This window comes from Dipodomys spectabilis, unplaced genomic scaffold (genome assembly GCF_019054845.1).
Source record: "Dipodomys spectabilis isolate Male_0828 unplaced genomic scaffold, ASM1905484v1 ptg000145l, whole genome shotgun sequence".
Taxonomy (NCBI): Eukaryota; Metazoa; Chordata; class Mammalia; order Rodentia; family Heteromyidae; genus Dipodomys; species Dipodomys spectabilis.
Window position 1 is genome coordinate 8097439 of NW_024870822.1, and position 15911 is coordinate 8113349.

At 38.7% G+C, this 15911-nt stretch overlaps 1 protein-coding gene across 1 annotated transcript; it reads right to left on the reverse strand.

Annotated features, from left to right (window-relative positions):
* Positions 1-5601: 5601 nt before the first annotated feature.
* Positions 5602-5827, reverse strand: LOC122117840 (thymosin beta-15A-like). Its single transcript, XM_042691704.1, has one exon. The coding sequence runs from the start codon at positions 5771-5773 to the stop codon at positions 5636-5638; it is 138 nt and encodes a 45-aa protein (XP_042547638.1). The 5' UTR covers positions 5774-5827; the 3' UTR covers positions 5602-5635.
* Positions 5828-15911: the final 10084 nt, after the last annotated feature.

Sequence of the window (15911 nt, forward strand, 5' to 3'; positions counted from 1 at the left end):
CCTGCAATGAGAAGTGAACAATTAAGACAGAATAGCAGCAGAGAAATAAAAGAATGATAATTATTGTGGAAATGAAGCAAACCAGAAGTAAGCAACACATCCAACCACCCTAAAGACATCTTACTCAGCAAGAACTTTTCCTTTCTCTTCGTTTACTTTTTTCCCTCTCTTGAAATATTACTCCCCCCTCCCCTTCCTCCTGTTCTCTTTTTCGTTGTTTTCTTTGGTAAAAGTAGAAACACATACGAGATCAAAACTCCAATGTACTGGTTTCAGCAGAGCAGTAAAGATTAGAATATTATCTTATAGTGGTCATTCTGAAGCAAGTACCTGTGATTATTGTATTTTCCCTTTGATTTGAAAAGATTTGTAAAAATCCATTACTTCATTTCATATGTTTATTAATCCTATTTACCTTGGTCCAAATTTGGGAAATAAGACTATTTGAGAAACTAGGCAAATTGGTCAATAAGGTCAGTTGTTAGTAGTGATAACATTGTATTGTCCATTTTTAAAAGGCTGGCTTGAAGAGCATACAACAATGACAGAAAGCTCTAATTTGTCCTCTAGGCACAAAAAATTCTGTAAATTTAAAAATAACTGTCCCTTTTGGAGTCAATGCTGAGACTCACCTGGGGTTGGTTGTCTTGTCTGTGGAATGTTGTAGACTGAATCAAGTCTCCCTTCACCTTTTATACAAAATTCTGGGCAACTAACACCCTGTGGATTTACTAGGTATTAATATGACCAATGCTAACGTGGTGCTTGCTGTAAGTGAATCAGTGTTTAGGTAGACAGGGAGATCAAGCATTACTAAAGTAGTCTAAACGCAGTAGATCAGAGAAAAAATAATGATGATTTTGTACAAATTAAATTTGATACAGCAGCACACCCACTCCTTTACCTTGTCAAATTAAATATGACTCTAGATTTTTCTTCTTTATCTTTGATTTGGGGAGATCAGAATCTATTCCAAGTATTGCTTTGATCCTGTTGTGTCATATAAAAAAATGTGGTTAATAAATTATTCTGTGAGCAAAAGCTTGGTGCAGGGGTGGTGTTGGGTGGACAACAGATAGATGAAAAGCATTTTAGGACCTGACTCCTGGGTAAATTGTGAACTGTATCATTCTTTACTTCCTACATCCAGGTCTCCTAATCTCAGTCCTTATTTTTAAATTGTGTGTGTGTGTTTTGACAAAGCTTCTTCCTTACTTGTAATTCCCTCAATATGCTATGGATTCATCCCTCCAGATTTGTGCCTGTATATTCTTTCTTGGTTCCTCCCCATCTCCACCTCCCAAACTAAAATCTCTCACCCTGAAAAATTTCCCAACCTTTCCCAACAAGAGGCATTTTGCCTCCCCCAGAATTTAGGATAGAATTATGTGAGAAAGAGCTTTAATCTGCCCTTTATTTCCTATAGCCTATTATGAACTCCTTTGAAAATGAGGCAGTTAAATCACATTTTTTTTTTTTTTAGGTAATGCAAGCAATAGGTCAATGAAATAAATACTAGAATACACTATCAGAGATGTAATAGAATCAAATTGTGCAGGACATTTTGTGCCAATATGACAATTTGGTTTTTGCTCTAGATGCAATGGGATCCATTGAAGGATTTTGAGTGGATTGCTATAATCTCACTTAGGTCTCCAAACCTCCTTTTAAAATGTTTTTTAAAAAAAGTTAAAAGTAGTTGTATAAAGGGATTTCAATTCAACAAGTTAGATTATGAGTATAATGTATCTTGATCAATGTCACCCCTTCCAATTATGTTCAATGTACATTGTGAAAAAAGTTGACCTATGTAACTTGAGAGAATAGATGTGTTTGGGAAAGGTAGGCGTGGACCTTGGAATCGGTACAAACTGCCTTCTGACTATTAAGTTGCTGATAGAGAGGAAAGACAGAAGCAAAAAATCTCAGGATAGGGCTATGGCTTCAACCCAGATGTGAGATGTGAGATGATGTTTTTCAGATCCTCATGGTAGCAGTGGAAGTTATGGAACCCAATAAATGACTCTGACTGTATATTGAAAGTTTTTGAGGGATAGATTGTGAGTTTGAGAGGAAAAAGACATCAGTTAAAGATGATGCTAATGATTATGATCAGAGTACTTTGTCACCAACTGAAATCAGATGGCCAAAGATGTATGAAGTTCCAAAAAACACAAGGTGTTCAATGTGGACATTGGAAGCTTGAAGTGCCATTCAAAAAATGCTGGTTCTCTGTTTTAGGAGAATTATGTTGAATAAGAATGAAAATTTGGGAATTGATGAAGTATGCCTCAAAGAGGTTGCCACGGGAATGAGTATGGGTAGAGAAACCTCCTACATGCCAACAGTAGGAACTCCAGGATACAAGGAAAGGAGCTGGGAATGCAGCCCTGAGCCATTATACCCGACTAACTTCTGTTTTTTAATGACTCATGTTTATGTAGTTATATTTGTTCCTAAAGTGTAAAATATTATATACATAATGGAATTTTACTTATCTATTTGAAGGAATACGTTGTTTGCAGGGAAATAGATGGATCTAGAAAAAATGATATAAATAAAATGAGTTGAGCTCAGAGAGCTTATTATTTTCCAAATGTGGAAGTTAGAGCTAAATTAAGAACACGAGAAATCATATACACAGTCATATGCAGATATACACAAATTCACTAAAGTACAGTATAACTTGGGGGAGGCCTAACTCCTCTGAATAACAAATGAACACTTTAACAAATGAATATCGGGAAGCTGAAACACATTTCTTGGGGGAGGATGAGGGATTGGTGAAAAAAAATGGGGTAGACAAGTGGAGAAAGGGATGATGAGTGAATAGAGTCAATATATTTAATGTACATATGTGAAAATGGAGCCAGGTAATAAGAGTAGGGGTGAGAGTGGGAGAGATGAGGCAGAATGATGAAAGGCTGGCATCAACACACACAGATCTGTTGAATTAAAAACCCGTCGTGATGGGGCTGGGAAGTGGCTCAGTGGCAGAGCGCTTGCCTTGCATGCATGAGGCCCTGGGTTTGATTCCTCAGCACACATAAGCAGAAAAAAAAAGCCAGAAGTGGCGCTGTGGCTCAAGTGGTAGAGTGCTAGCCTTGAGCTGAAGAGCTGAGGGACAGCGCCCAGGCCCAGAGTTCAGGCCCCCACGACTGGACCCCCCCAATAAAAATAAACAAAAAACACCCCCTTTGTGTGACTATTTAAAGATAATATAGAATGGAAAATAGGAAAAAATCTTAAATATCATACATTGATTACCTGCTGTGTCCTCAATCCTAAAATACACATGATAACTACATGTTCATATATAATATTTACAGTAATGTTTTCTCCACATTTTTATTAGCATCAATTAATGGTACAAGTGGGTTTCATTTTGACATTTCCATATATGCATACAGTATAACTTTGATCAGACTCACCCCCTCTCACTCTCCTTCATTCCTCCCCAACCTTCCCCAAAGCCTCTCTACAAACTCCATTGTTTGTACTTGTGCATGGGCTTCATTTTCATGCCTGTGGACAAATATTTTGACCATATCTACCCTCCTTTTCCTTCTGTCTTCAACCTTTCTCTTTCTACTAGTACCTCACCCTGGACAGGATCTATTTTGGATCTCTGCCATTCATTTTTTTAATTGTATGCTAATTTGCACGGAGGTTTCATGTTAGTGTTTCACACCTGCATATACAGCACTTTAATCAGATTGACTCCTCACGGATTCTCGCTTTCCCTGTCCTCACTAGTCAGCATCATTCAGGAGCTTTCAGTGAGTTTTGTTTTGCTATCTTCATTCACAGATGCAATGTTTCTCAATATTGTTCACCCTCTTTCCTCTTTCCCCTCATGTCCTCAGTCTCACAGTGACACACACACACACACGATTCTCTATTTGTTTATGAGAATGCTAGATGTAAACAATACAATAATCTTTTGAAGAAATTAACTATGTTTTCTACTTGAAAGATGGGGAAAACAAAGATAATTGATTTCCCCCAAATAATGCAATTTGTAGGTAATGATGCTGGCGGATCCTTTGCTTCCAAAGACAGAGGGCCACTCACTGAGCCATGCTGACTCTGGTCTACAATTTTCACTCATTCTTTGGAGAGGAACAAAGACTGAAACTGTCAAAAATTTAATCAGTTGTTTTCTTTTTACTGTTCATATTTATATACTTCTATTCATGTATATGTCAGGGATTACCTAGAATTTCCCTATTTTCCTTGGTTGCTCAAGAGGCCCAAGATATTTTTCAATTCCAAGTCTTTGTCTCTCTCTCTCTGTGTCTCTCTCTGTTCCTCTGTCCCTCTGTCTCTCTGTTTCTGTCTTTTTCTCTCTCTCTTGGTCTGTTCTTTCTCTTTAGCTTTCTTTCTCTATCTCTGTCTCTTTCTCTTTCTCTCTGTCTCTTCCTCTGCCTCTCTCTCTCTCTCTGTCTGCCCCCACCTCTCTCTCTTCTCTTTCTCTCTCTTGGAGCCACTCCTGGGGCTTGAATTCAGAACCTGGGTGCTGCCCCTGAGCTTTTGTGATCATGGCTAGCTTCCACTTGTAGCTTTTTTGGTGCTTAATTGGAGATAAGAGTCTCATGAACTTTCTTGCCTGGCTGGCTTTCAGCTGCAATCTTTTGGTCTCAGCCGCTGAAGTAGCTAAGATTACAGGTGCCGGGTTCAATTTCAAGCCTCTTGAATTTTAGTTCATCTCTTTCATAAAGTCATTGTTTTCATTTGAAATATTCTACCCATAAAATTTAGAGACTATCTTCTTTACCTTTGTAGGCCCAGCGGGGATAGGATTTCTAGCACTGCAGGTGCTATTGGAGACGTGTTTTTGTTTTTTTTTTAATTACTCATTGTTTCTGAGAATGCTGCACAAACCAATGCTGAGTTAAATGTGTTTCCTGTTCTGCTTTGTTCTGTTCCATTGTGCCCTGTTTTAAGGGGAAGAGAATGTCTGCTGTTTCATGACTCGCTGTGGCATCAACAGGCTTTTGTCTTTCCAAAGGAGATTGGGAAGTTAAGGGAGGAAGAAGTGTTCTTTGAGTTCTGCTTCCTGTCCTGGAAGTACTGAGTATTTTCCCCAGCTGCAGGGGGCATAGCACAGCTCTTCCTTGAGTGGCACTTGCGAGGGAACCTGTGCTGTGGCCTGAGTCTCTACTGGTGCTCTCACCTTTCCTCTGAAAGTCTCCCACCTGAGCCTTTTCTGTCTTGTGAAGAAACAGAGCTTCTCATTGTTATTGATCTCTGCAGTGATTCAGTTCTCTGTCTGGCTTCTCAGCAATTCTTTTTTTAAAAAATATTTTTAATGCTTTATTGTAAATGAAAATTAAGAGACTACAAAAGTATTATGAAGCAGAAAGCACCCTGAAGAGGACACAAGGACCACACCCACAAAGGTCATCAATAGTGAGATTACTGACAGCATGTCATCTACCATCTGAAATTTCACTTTAAAAACAAATTTAAGGGGACTCTGGCTACTGTTGACCTCTTCGCCAGGGAATATAGAAGAGAAATCATCTACAGGTGCCTCAAGTCTCCACAAACACGGAGTTTTACAGAACTAAGCCTAAATTAAGCAAGAATGTCAGGTGATGTTGAAGCTTGCTCTTGAGAAGCAATCTGCATTTTAGGATGTTTGGTCACACTCTTTCTCCTGCTGGATAGTTTCCTTTGAAGGAAGAGTGTTTTTTTCCTCAGTATTAGTTTTCTTCAGTTTTGATCTGTCAAACTTCTCCACTTCGGACATGTCTGGCTTATCACTCATCTTGATTGGAGGCCTGGTGGCTCCTGCGAGGACGCTGGCAGGGGTAGAACGCTGGCTGGCCCGGAGCTGGTTGGGTCGCTTCTCAGCAATTCTAACTGAAGGGTTAAAGTTTTGAGGCCGTGACTATTTGTTGCTTGTTTAAACTAAACCTAAGATCAGCAAATTCTGTCTAGCAGAGCAACACGTGGTGGTAATCCAAACACCTGGTTGGTTGTGTGCCTTTATAAACCCTGCAAATCTTTAGCTCGTGGCTTTCCTCCTAGGCTCTGCTGTGTCGGAGTGTAGAATGAGGCCCGAGCTGCAGCCCGTTTAAATAAAACCTTAAAACAGCTGTAGAGTCTGACTCTTGGTGGTCTTCTTGGTGGGGGTCCTACAACCTGGGCACAACACTAACAATGATGAATGCATTCCCTAGTTTCTCCATTTTAACTACTAGAAGTAGTTTCTGCTCTCTTGACTGGAAACCAACTGATAAACCTACCTTTATTTCTAGCCCTCTAGAAATAAAATACTTTTGGAGTAGCATCATAATATCAATTAATTCAATCTTCAATAAAATACTGAACATTATTCAGGAAACTTGTTAAACTGGATCAAAGCACTTTTGTACTTTCCAAAATCACATGGACCATTTTCTTTTTTCTTTGAGAGAATAAGACTCTATTCTCTGTATTTGACACACTTTTCATCTAAGCTACTCTTACAGGCACTTCAAGACTCTATTAGACATATCTTCTTCTAGAAGGCATTTACTCTCTGCCTTACACAGTCTCCAATGCTTACTTTTGGTCTCTTATTTTCTGTTTTATGCTTCCTTAGTTCCTGGTCCTTCCCTCATTGATGATACTTATTCTATGCTAAACACTCAGCAGACTTCTGAGAATTCTGGTCAACCAATGTCTGTAACTATTGGAGGACCTCCAGAATTTCTGCATATGTACTCAAAGTCTGTCTTTCTTTTATTTATAAAAGTTTTCTTTCCCAAATAATTCCTTTCTGTTTGATTTTGGAATAAGAATTTATCTGTAGCTAGGAGCTGCTGGCTCATGCCTCTAATGCTAGTTACTCAAGAGGCTGAGAAAAATAAAAAGAGGCTGAGATCTGAGGATTGTGGTTCAAAGCCAGACAGCCAGGAAAGTCTGTGAGACTCTTATCTCCCATGAATCACCAGAAAACTGGAAGTGGAGCTTTGGCTCAAAGTGGTAGAGTGGTAGCCTTCAACAGAAAGAAAACCTCATGGACCACACCCAGGCCCCCTTAGTTCAAGACCCGTGACCAAAAAAAAAAAAAAGAATTTATCTGAACTCATGTGATAAATCATCTGCTGTTTCTAGTCTGATGGCTCTTTCATCTTTTTATTTGCTCACGTGATGTGTGTGTTGAATATAAATGTTCCAAATGTTTCATACATTTTTCTAATTATTTATTAAAAGTATTTTCATTATTTATAGTTACAACATTTAAACTATAAAGTAAAATAATATATATGATGCAGTATATATGCAATAATATATATATATATATATATATATATATATGCTGTACTTCCTTGCTTCCACTCCATTAAATAACCCAACAACAGTACAGATATTTGCTGCCACTGTGATAGCCACCAATCACATGTGGCTATTATACACTTGAAATTTGTCTTCTACAAATAAGGTGCATGATTAAGTATAAAACATACACTGGATTTTTAAGCATGGTGTAAGAAAACATATAAACTATTTCATTGTAATTTTTGTCTTAACTAGAGTTGAAATGGCAATATTTTGGATAGATTAGGCAAAATAAATTATATTATTAGGCTGAACACAGTGGTTTACACTTGTAATCCCAACTACTCTAGATCAAGAGGATTAACAGTTTCAAATCAGCCCAGGAAAAATCTTAATGGGACCATCATCTCAACAAACAAGCCTGTAATCCCAACTAGACTGGAGGCCTGGGTAGGAGGATAGTGGGCTGAACAAAAAGCATAAGACCCTATCTGAAAAATAACAGTAGCAAGAAAGTCTGGGGATGTGAATCAAGCAGTAGAGAGCTGGACTGATAAACTTAAAAGCCAAATTCAATCACCTAGTACTAATAACCCCCTCACCCCCCCAAAAAACACAACCAAAACCAAAACAACAACAAAACACTCCCCCCAAAACCTGTGTTATTAAGTTGAAATCTGATGCATTTCTTTTTACTAGAAAAATTTAATATAATGGCTATATTATATTTTCATTGAGCAATCCTGACATAGAACTTGGTGACTACTGAGTTAATTTTCAGAGGTCATATGACCTAACTGGTCTAATGCCTGGCCTACATGCATTACATGTTGTCAGACTGTGTAAACCTATATAAAATGTCACATACTAAGATGAAAATCCACTGGTTACTAATACAAAGACACACTAATGTGCGGGGATATTTTCCAGGGAAGAGGTCTGGAGGGCCAGTCTTCTCATTTGTAGGAACCTCAGTCTCATCCACCGGGGCAGTCAGATGGAACTTTAATTTATTTCATCAGATGAGATACTGGAACAACAAAATAAAATCAGGGGCTCATTGTGGTTGCATTTTCCTTCCTCAGAACCAGGTAGAGCAAAATGTTAGGAAATTCTCCTGATAGAAATGCTTTTAAAGCAGTGATAGCACTGTGAATATTCCATGACTGTTCCAGTAAGGAGTTCAGTACATTTGGTATCAGTCAACTGATAATGCCTGAAGCTAAAAATATTTTCCAGGCTTTATCGCAATTGGGTCCTGCATGGAGTAAGCATTCAGTAAATACATATGGATTTGTTTCTGTTTTAATGCTGGTTGGCAGAAATGAAAGCACTAAGAATGCTGTGTGCATTCAAGTAACTAACAATATATTGATGCTTGATTTGGGCTATGATAAAATGATAATTATCTATTAATGGGTCAACAGTTATTCCCAGCACACAATACTGATGCCAGCCAGTTGCTTTTTACATTTTCTTACTTTAGGAAAATGAATCTTATTTATAAGCATGCATACATACACACATATACATACACAAACCCACTCTAGAATAATAGTTTATAGTGCTTTTACATTTTTGAACATCTTTTTTTTGAGGAAGGCATTATTGTCCTTTTCTTACAAAGTACAAATATTTATTGAGCACTTAAATCCTGTAGCATGCACTATGCTATAAATGTTTGCAGACATTATACCACTGAATATGCTCATCATCCTTAGGAAATATATATGATCATTATTCATCCACTATATATAAAGACATCCCAGTCAGAGAAGTGCATCAAACTGCCGATGTCATAGGGAGTAGTGAGACTTCATTTGCAGTCCATGCACGGAGATGCCAGCAGGATGCCCAGGACCTCCTCATATAACTATTATAGACAGAGCCATTCAAAACTGAAAGGAACCATCAGTAATATTCAACAGCATTGTGTGCTTTATAAAGTTTTGGATAAATCCTATTTGATTTCCTCACTAGACAAGAGAGAACTATTAGAGACTGAAGAAACAAATCCGAGGAAGAAAAAAGAAGAATAAGATAAGGAAACCGTATTATGAAGAATTAGTAATCCAAAGAAGCTTGTTAGAAAGCTAGATCCTAAAGAACCAATTGACTCTTATCAAGCATGTAAGTACTAGACTCAATGCTAAGTAATTTGATATTTACCATTTCAATTAATCCCCTCCACAAAAGTCAGTATTTGATCTTCTGTTTTATAGATAAGGAAACTAAAACACAGGTGGTTCAAACACTTTCACCATGCTGCTGTTGCAGGTAATGGGGAGCTGAAATTGCAACTCACCTGTCTGGTTCCAGACAGTTTTTATTCACAATCCCATTTTGCCGGCTACCCTCCTCATAGTAAAATTCAACCCATTTATTACAAATACAAGTGTTCCTCCGTATCCTTTACAATGACATTGGATTCCTTCATTCAACATGCATGAATATGTATGTACAAGGTTTTGCTGTGGCTTAAATATGGTTTGAGTGGAATTTTGAAAGTTTATGAGCTAAAGCTTGGTCTCTGTTCTGCAGATGTTGAAGTGGGAGTATTTGCAGATGGTTCTACGGCTTCACCTAGTAAGTGGGCTAAGTCATGGGACACAACTCTTGGAAAAGATTCATCCTGATTGTTTCAAGCATTCCATCTTTTCATTGCTTTTCAACTATGACAAAAAGGAAAGCAATGACAGCAACATGAAGCATTCCAGAAAATGACAACAGACAAAAACACTGATTTTATAGAGTTGGTTGTATAGCACTTCTGCTTAACCTAAATGGCCAGGTCATCTTCCTTTGTGAAACAGAATTGATAGAACTAGACTTTTGCCTGAAGAAAAATAACTTCTTGTATAAAGTTCTAGTATATTCTAGTATACAGTATATTCTACTGTAATAATAATTGCTGGTTGGATGAAGGTTGAGATACCAGATTGATAATGGATGCCTTTTATGTTCTTTCTGATAGACCAATGTCCTACAGGAATTGTATAGTATACCCCCCAAACAATTTCTGGTCCTTTGTTCTCCTGTAGCTACTCTTCATACTTCATTAAGCAACCCCAAAGTACAATGGAGATAATTTTTTATAAGCGACCTATATGTTTATGAGAAACAAAAATAGTTTGCAAGTTTTCATTCTGCTTTAAATTGAGAGCTATTTATATTACATTTCAAAAATTGCTTTCACCTTTATTATTTCATTCTATTCTGAATCAAAACAAGCTTTAACAATGGAAGGACAGACACTGCTATCAGAGTCCCACAGTTGGCTCAGCCACTGAATGGCCTGTAATCACATAGGGTGGCAGAATTTTGACTTAAAGCTCAAGATTTTATATAAAAACATGCAATTTAGGCATTCTATTTTAGGTGTCTCTAGAATTTATTTTTAGCACAGAGAAAAAGCTACCAATTTCAGAAATACAATGTGACAGAGATGGATGGTTTACCTTTTATATCCATTCTTGCTCTAGTCTCCAACAGGAAAGGAATTTTTATCTGGGCAAATGGCTGCCTAGAAAGAAGAGTAAAGGTTTACCTTTCCAGCCAGGATTAACTATATTTTTTAGCGAAAAAAGATATATGCAGAATGCTATGTTACAGATCTTAGCATACTTTCTTCCTTCCTTCTTGCCTCCCTTCCTCCTATCCTCCCTTCCTTCATCCCTTCCTCCCTTTTTCCCTTCCTTCCTCCCTCCCCCTTTATCTTTCCCTACTTTCTTCCCTACCTTCTTCCCTCCCTTCCTTCATTCTTCCTTCTCTTCTTCCCTCTCTCCATCCCTCCCTTCATCCTTCTCTCCCTTCTTTCCCTGCTTTCTCCCTCCTTCCCTCCCCTCTTTCCTTCTTTCCTTCCTTCCCTCCTTCCTTCTTATACTAGAGATTGAACTCAAGGTCTTGCACTTGATAGGCAAGTATTCTAATAATAGCCATGGCTTCAGCTCTTGCAGCTTTACTTAGTACATATTATTATTTTCCTTCTCAGATAGAGTTTTTCACTTCTCTTCTAGTCTTGGCTTTGGACCTGTACCTCCCACATAACTGGAATTATAGATCTGAACCACCACAGTTGCCTGGCTCTAGGATCTTTAATAGATAAGTGGCAAGCTGGCAAGCCACTTCGTGTCCACCTTTATCATTCCTCCATTTGATTCCTTGTATTGTGAGGGTGTCCTTTTGGACTGACAGGTTTCATTCAAGGAGCAATGACACGTAACTGCCTAGAACTTTTAAGAACAAAGTTACCAGTTCTAGCCAGACTGCATAACTTTAGAATTTTAGATGAGCGATAAAATCATATCTATTTTTGTTTAGGCTACTAAACAAAACCTCCATTGCATTTAGTTGGATGAATCTCATACATGAGGTCACAACTTAAAATGCATCTCTGGCTTTGCATGTCAGAGCAGGATTTCATTCTTAGGTCAAAGCATAGTCTAGGAAGGTCTGCTCATGCCTCACTACAGTGAAATGAGCTTCTGTCTGAATCCTGACCAAAATTGGGGAAAGTTGCAGATTATTTGACTTTTAAAAAAAGAGGTTTTAATTTGTCCTTAGTGCAGAATTTTTTAGCACAATGAACATACACATGAGATGAGGGAGTTTAGGTTTGCATTTCTTTTCTTCATGCTTTCTTTTCCCAAGGTGGTAGCAAAGCATTCCTGCAAATAATCCACTGATACCATGCTATTAGAGACAAGAAAGCAGCACTTGACATATGTGCACTGAACTATGAAGGATTTGAAAAGTCCAATCTATAACCAGAAGCAAGAAAATTGAGGAAATTTATTTTTAAATGGCTAGATTCAGATTACCTCAAGGAGGGACTATTTCTTATCAGAATGATACATATTCTCTGGTTTGGAGACTAACTCCAGGAAGACAAAATAATGATTTACTTTGATGTTCCTGTGTCAAAGTGAGACTCAGAGTTAGAGAGAGAGAGGCATGATATCATCTCTTATTCTTCCTGCAGCAAGAACTTTAACACTCACATGACTAGCTTTATCTGCAGTGAGAACTGCTCAGTAGCTGCCTGCAACCTGGGAGGGTAGAGCTTGAACACTAGAGAAGAACACACTAGAGAAGAACACAGAAGACACTGAGTAAACTATTAGGCCATTCTGTGCATATGTGGGCTTGTGTAGCATCCTTCTGTGCACATCTTAAAGATTTGGGAACCTCTTGAAGGAAAGGGATTGGGCTTCTCACAGATCGAGGGAAAGAGGAGAGGTAAAGGGCACCAAGATATGCCTCAAAGGTGGCAAACCAAGGAATTCACTTAGGTTTCTCAGGCAAAAGGAAGAGTGTGAAGACCTAGAGAAAGTGAGCGCACAATTGGGTATATAAGATCGCTGTGGTGGGTCCAGGTGCAACGGAGTCTGTGATGTTATGCAGTGGCCACAAATGCCATTTATGGATTGATTTTAAGCTTCTTTTATGGATCAGAATTCTGTAAAACTCTAAAATAGTTTTCATTTTTTTAAATAAAAAAAGATCCAGGCTTCTATCAATTGAGGATCTTCTGATTTAGTTTTTAGAAGATGATGTAGGATTTTCATAACCCCAAATTCAAACAAAATCTCTCTTTTGGCACCATAATGTTTTCACTCAGTTACAGTCCTTTTACCTCTCTCATACCAGCAAATGTCCTCCAGCATAGGACCAAGGATAATTTCAGATATATATTTATCTGAGCAATGTCTTTAGTGTGACATCTGTTCAGACCCAGTTTTTTTTTTTTTTTTTTAATGCCAGTTCAGAATTTGAATGGAGGACTTGGGCAATGTCCCTGAGCTTTTATTGTTCAAGGCAAGCACTTTACCACTTGAGCCACAGCTCCACTTCCAGATTTTTAGTCATTTACTGGAGATAGGAATCGCAGAGATTTTCCTGGATGGGCTTGTTTCAAACCATGATCCTCAGATTTCAGCCTGTTGTGTAGCTAGGACTATAGGTGTGAGCCATCAGCTCCCGGCTATTTTAAAAGGCAAAAGCCTGAAATAGTTTTAAAAAAAGCACTGCTTGTCTGTGGATGACACAATTAAGATGCTTTTGAATTGGATGAGAGGCTTTGTTTTTAAAATCGAAGTAGATCCTAAAATGACAAAAGACACAATTTCTGATTTGATATGTAATTTGTGAAGATAGGTTTTGAAGTAAGAGAATGTGCAGGAAGTATAACTTGTGGTTTAACTGGTAGAACACTAGCCTACCACTATCGAAGCTCACACGTGCACACACCACACACACACACACACACACACACACACACACACACACACACATTCAGCCATTTCAGATGTGCACAGATGTTTTCTAGTGGCTACAAGACAATATATGTTAATAGGAGAAGTAGAGTGTCATGATCAAGGGAGTCATAAGGAGAGCAAGGTTTCTGTTGAAAAAAATGAGGCTAGAGGCTGTGAAGAGTCCAATTTTCTCATACCAAAATTTCACCTGGGTCCAAACTCATGTTTCTTTAGAAGGTGCTGTGATTGTGCTTTTCACTCCTCCTGGCATTTGACTGGGAAAAATGCTCTGTCAAGTCTGTCAGAGGAGGCAGACAACCTCACCTGTTCAGCATGCTGAGCTCAGGTGCCCTCAGACCAGCTGCTGCAGATGAGTCACGGTGATTCCCTACGGCCTTGTTGCCAGGACATGAGGAAGGAGTCTCAGGCCATGGCTGTGGCATTTTGGAGAATCCAATTATCAGTTTAGTTGGAAATGTCCCAAGGCTCATGTTCAGGTCACTTACATTTTTGTCCTTTAAAGTAAGTTGCAATAGAAATTTCCAAGGTGAGACAAAGGATGGGAAGAGGCCCCAGTGAATATCTGTTTTGACTAAACTAGGCTGTCAACACAGGCTGATGGGAAAAGGATCACAGCAGGTGTATGAAAGAGGCAATGAGAAATTGAGAACAGTGACTAAGAGAAGAGCCAGCTACATCCCATGGTTCTGAAGTATGGTGGGAACTTAGAACAATGTACAAAGGGGTGCTAGTGTTAACTGTGATAAACATTTTCATGACCTTCAAGTTTGGAGAACAGTTTTGCCTTATCTTTCCATGAACAATCAACAGGCACTTCAAGAAAACAGAGAAACCAGCTGCATTCTATACACAGTTCATCACAAGAGTTATGTGTTAGGAATAGATAGTCTGAAAAATATTTACTGATGTTCAAAGTTTAGGTGTCAACATCAGAGGGTTTCCTGTGTGCATTTGGCATTCGGAGGTTCAAGACTTACAACTGCAATTGAGACTTTTAGTTTCTTCCTAGGAGAGTTGTCTCACGACAGGTGGCTGCCACCAGGTGAGAGATGGAACTGGATATTGCCATCAGCTGCTCAGCCTTCCTGCTCTCTGGCAGGTGCAGCTGAACACGCAGCTACCACAGACTGGATCCTTACTGTGCTTACCCATAAATGAAATACGATGGACAGCAAAAATGAGTCCTCTTACTAAATCACCGATTCCCACTGCTGAGAGCACAGTTGCAAAACAACCAGAAAACACCTCGGTGCTAAATGATCCATTACGTGTTTGAGATGATAACTCTTACTTTGTTCCCTGAGAACATTTTACTTTTGTTCAAAGACTTAAAAAACTTTTCCCATCAGTTGTACTGTCTGTATTTTTTAGTTCTCCTCACTTGCCTATTCTTCATCTCTTTAAAAGTTATTTTATGTAGTTGTGCAAAGGAGTTTCTATTAAAAAACTCAGATTATGAGCCAAATGCATCACATTCTACCCCATTTTCCTCAAACCCATCCATACCTTCAAGCTGTGTAGTTCAACTTGTTACATGATGTATATAGAATGACAGTATTTTCCCACCATTCATCTCTTCATTTGTCTGAATTAACCTTTTAGGTAAAGCCTCATATTAGAGGGTTAACCTGTATATGTTACTTTTGAGGATTCTGAAAATTCATTTTTGGAAGAAAACTAGTGTCATTAATGGTACTCTCTTTAAATCAATTCCTCACTCTTCCAGGCCTAGAATATCATTCTGACTATGACTGAAAAACCCTTGCTGTTAAGAAAAGTTGAGGGAAAGACTCACAGGGCCAAGGCTGCAAGAGAGGCCTTACATATCTGAAGCATCTCCAGAGTTAGCAGGTTTCCACCCTTCAGACTAAGCTCATAGCCATATTGCCAGGCATGAGACTGAAAGACAATGATTGATGATGGAATAGAGAACTGGATAGGTCAGAGGCTGTGGAGCTATTGAGACAACCTATGCTACTACAAGTTCCTGACAGACAGGTCTCTACTTCTCTAGAGAAGACAAGGCCAACATCTTAACCCATAATAGTGCCTCTTGTTACTCATTGAGCCCCAATCATCACTGAGGCTAACACGGAGGTGCCTGAGCAGACTTCCTTTAGAAAAAGACTTGCTGTCTAGCTGCCAAGCATATGGTTACAGAATTTAGCTATGAGGTCCTTCAAGATCTGCCTTCATGTTTGAGCTGAGGCTGTGTTCCTCTCTGCAGGACTCTTTTCTAATGTCTGAGTAGAGTAATGGTGAAAGGTTACTTCAATGACTTTATTCATCTCTTGCTACTATCTTGAAAGTGGATAGACTATTTGTGTGTGTGTGTGTATGTGTGTGTGTGGGGGGGGCACA

Coding starts and splice junctions, on each gene's coding strand:
- LOC122117840 (XM_042691704.1), bottom strand. CDS start 5,773: ATGAGTGATAAGCCAGACATGTCCGAAGTGGAGAAGTTTGACAGATCA.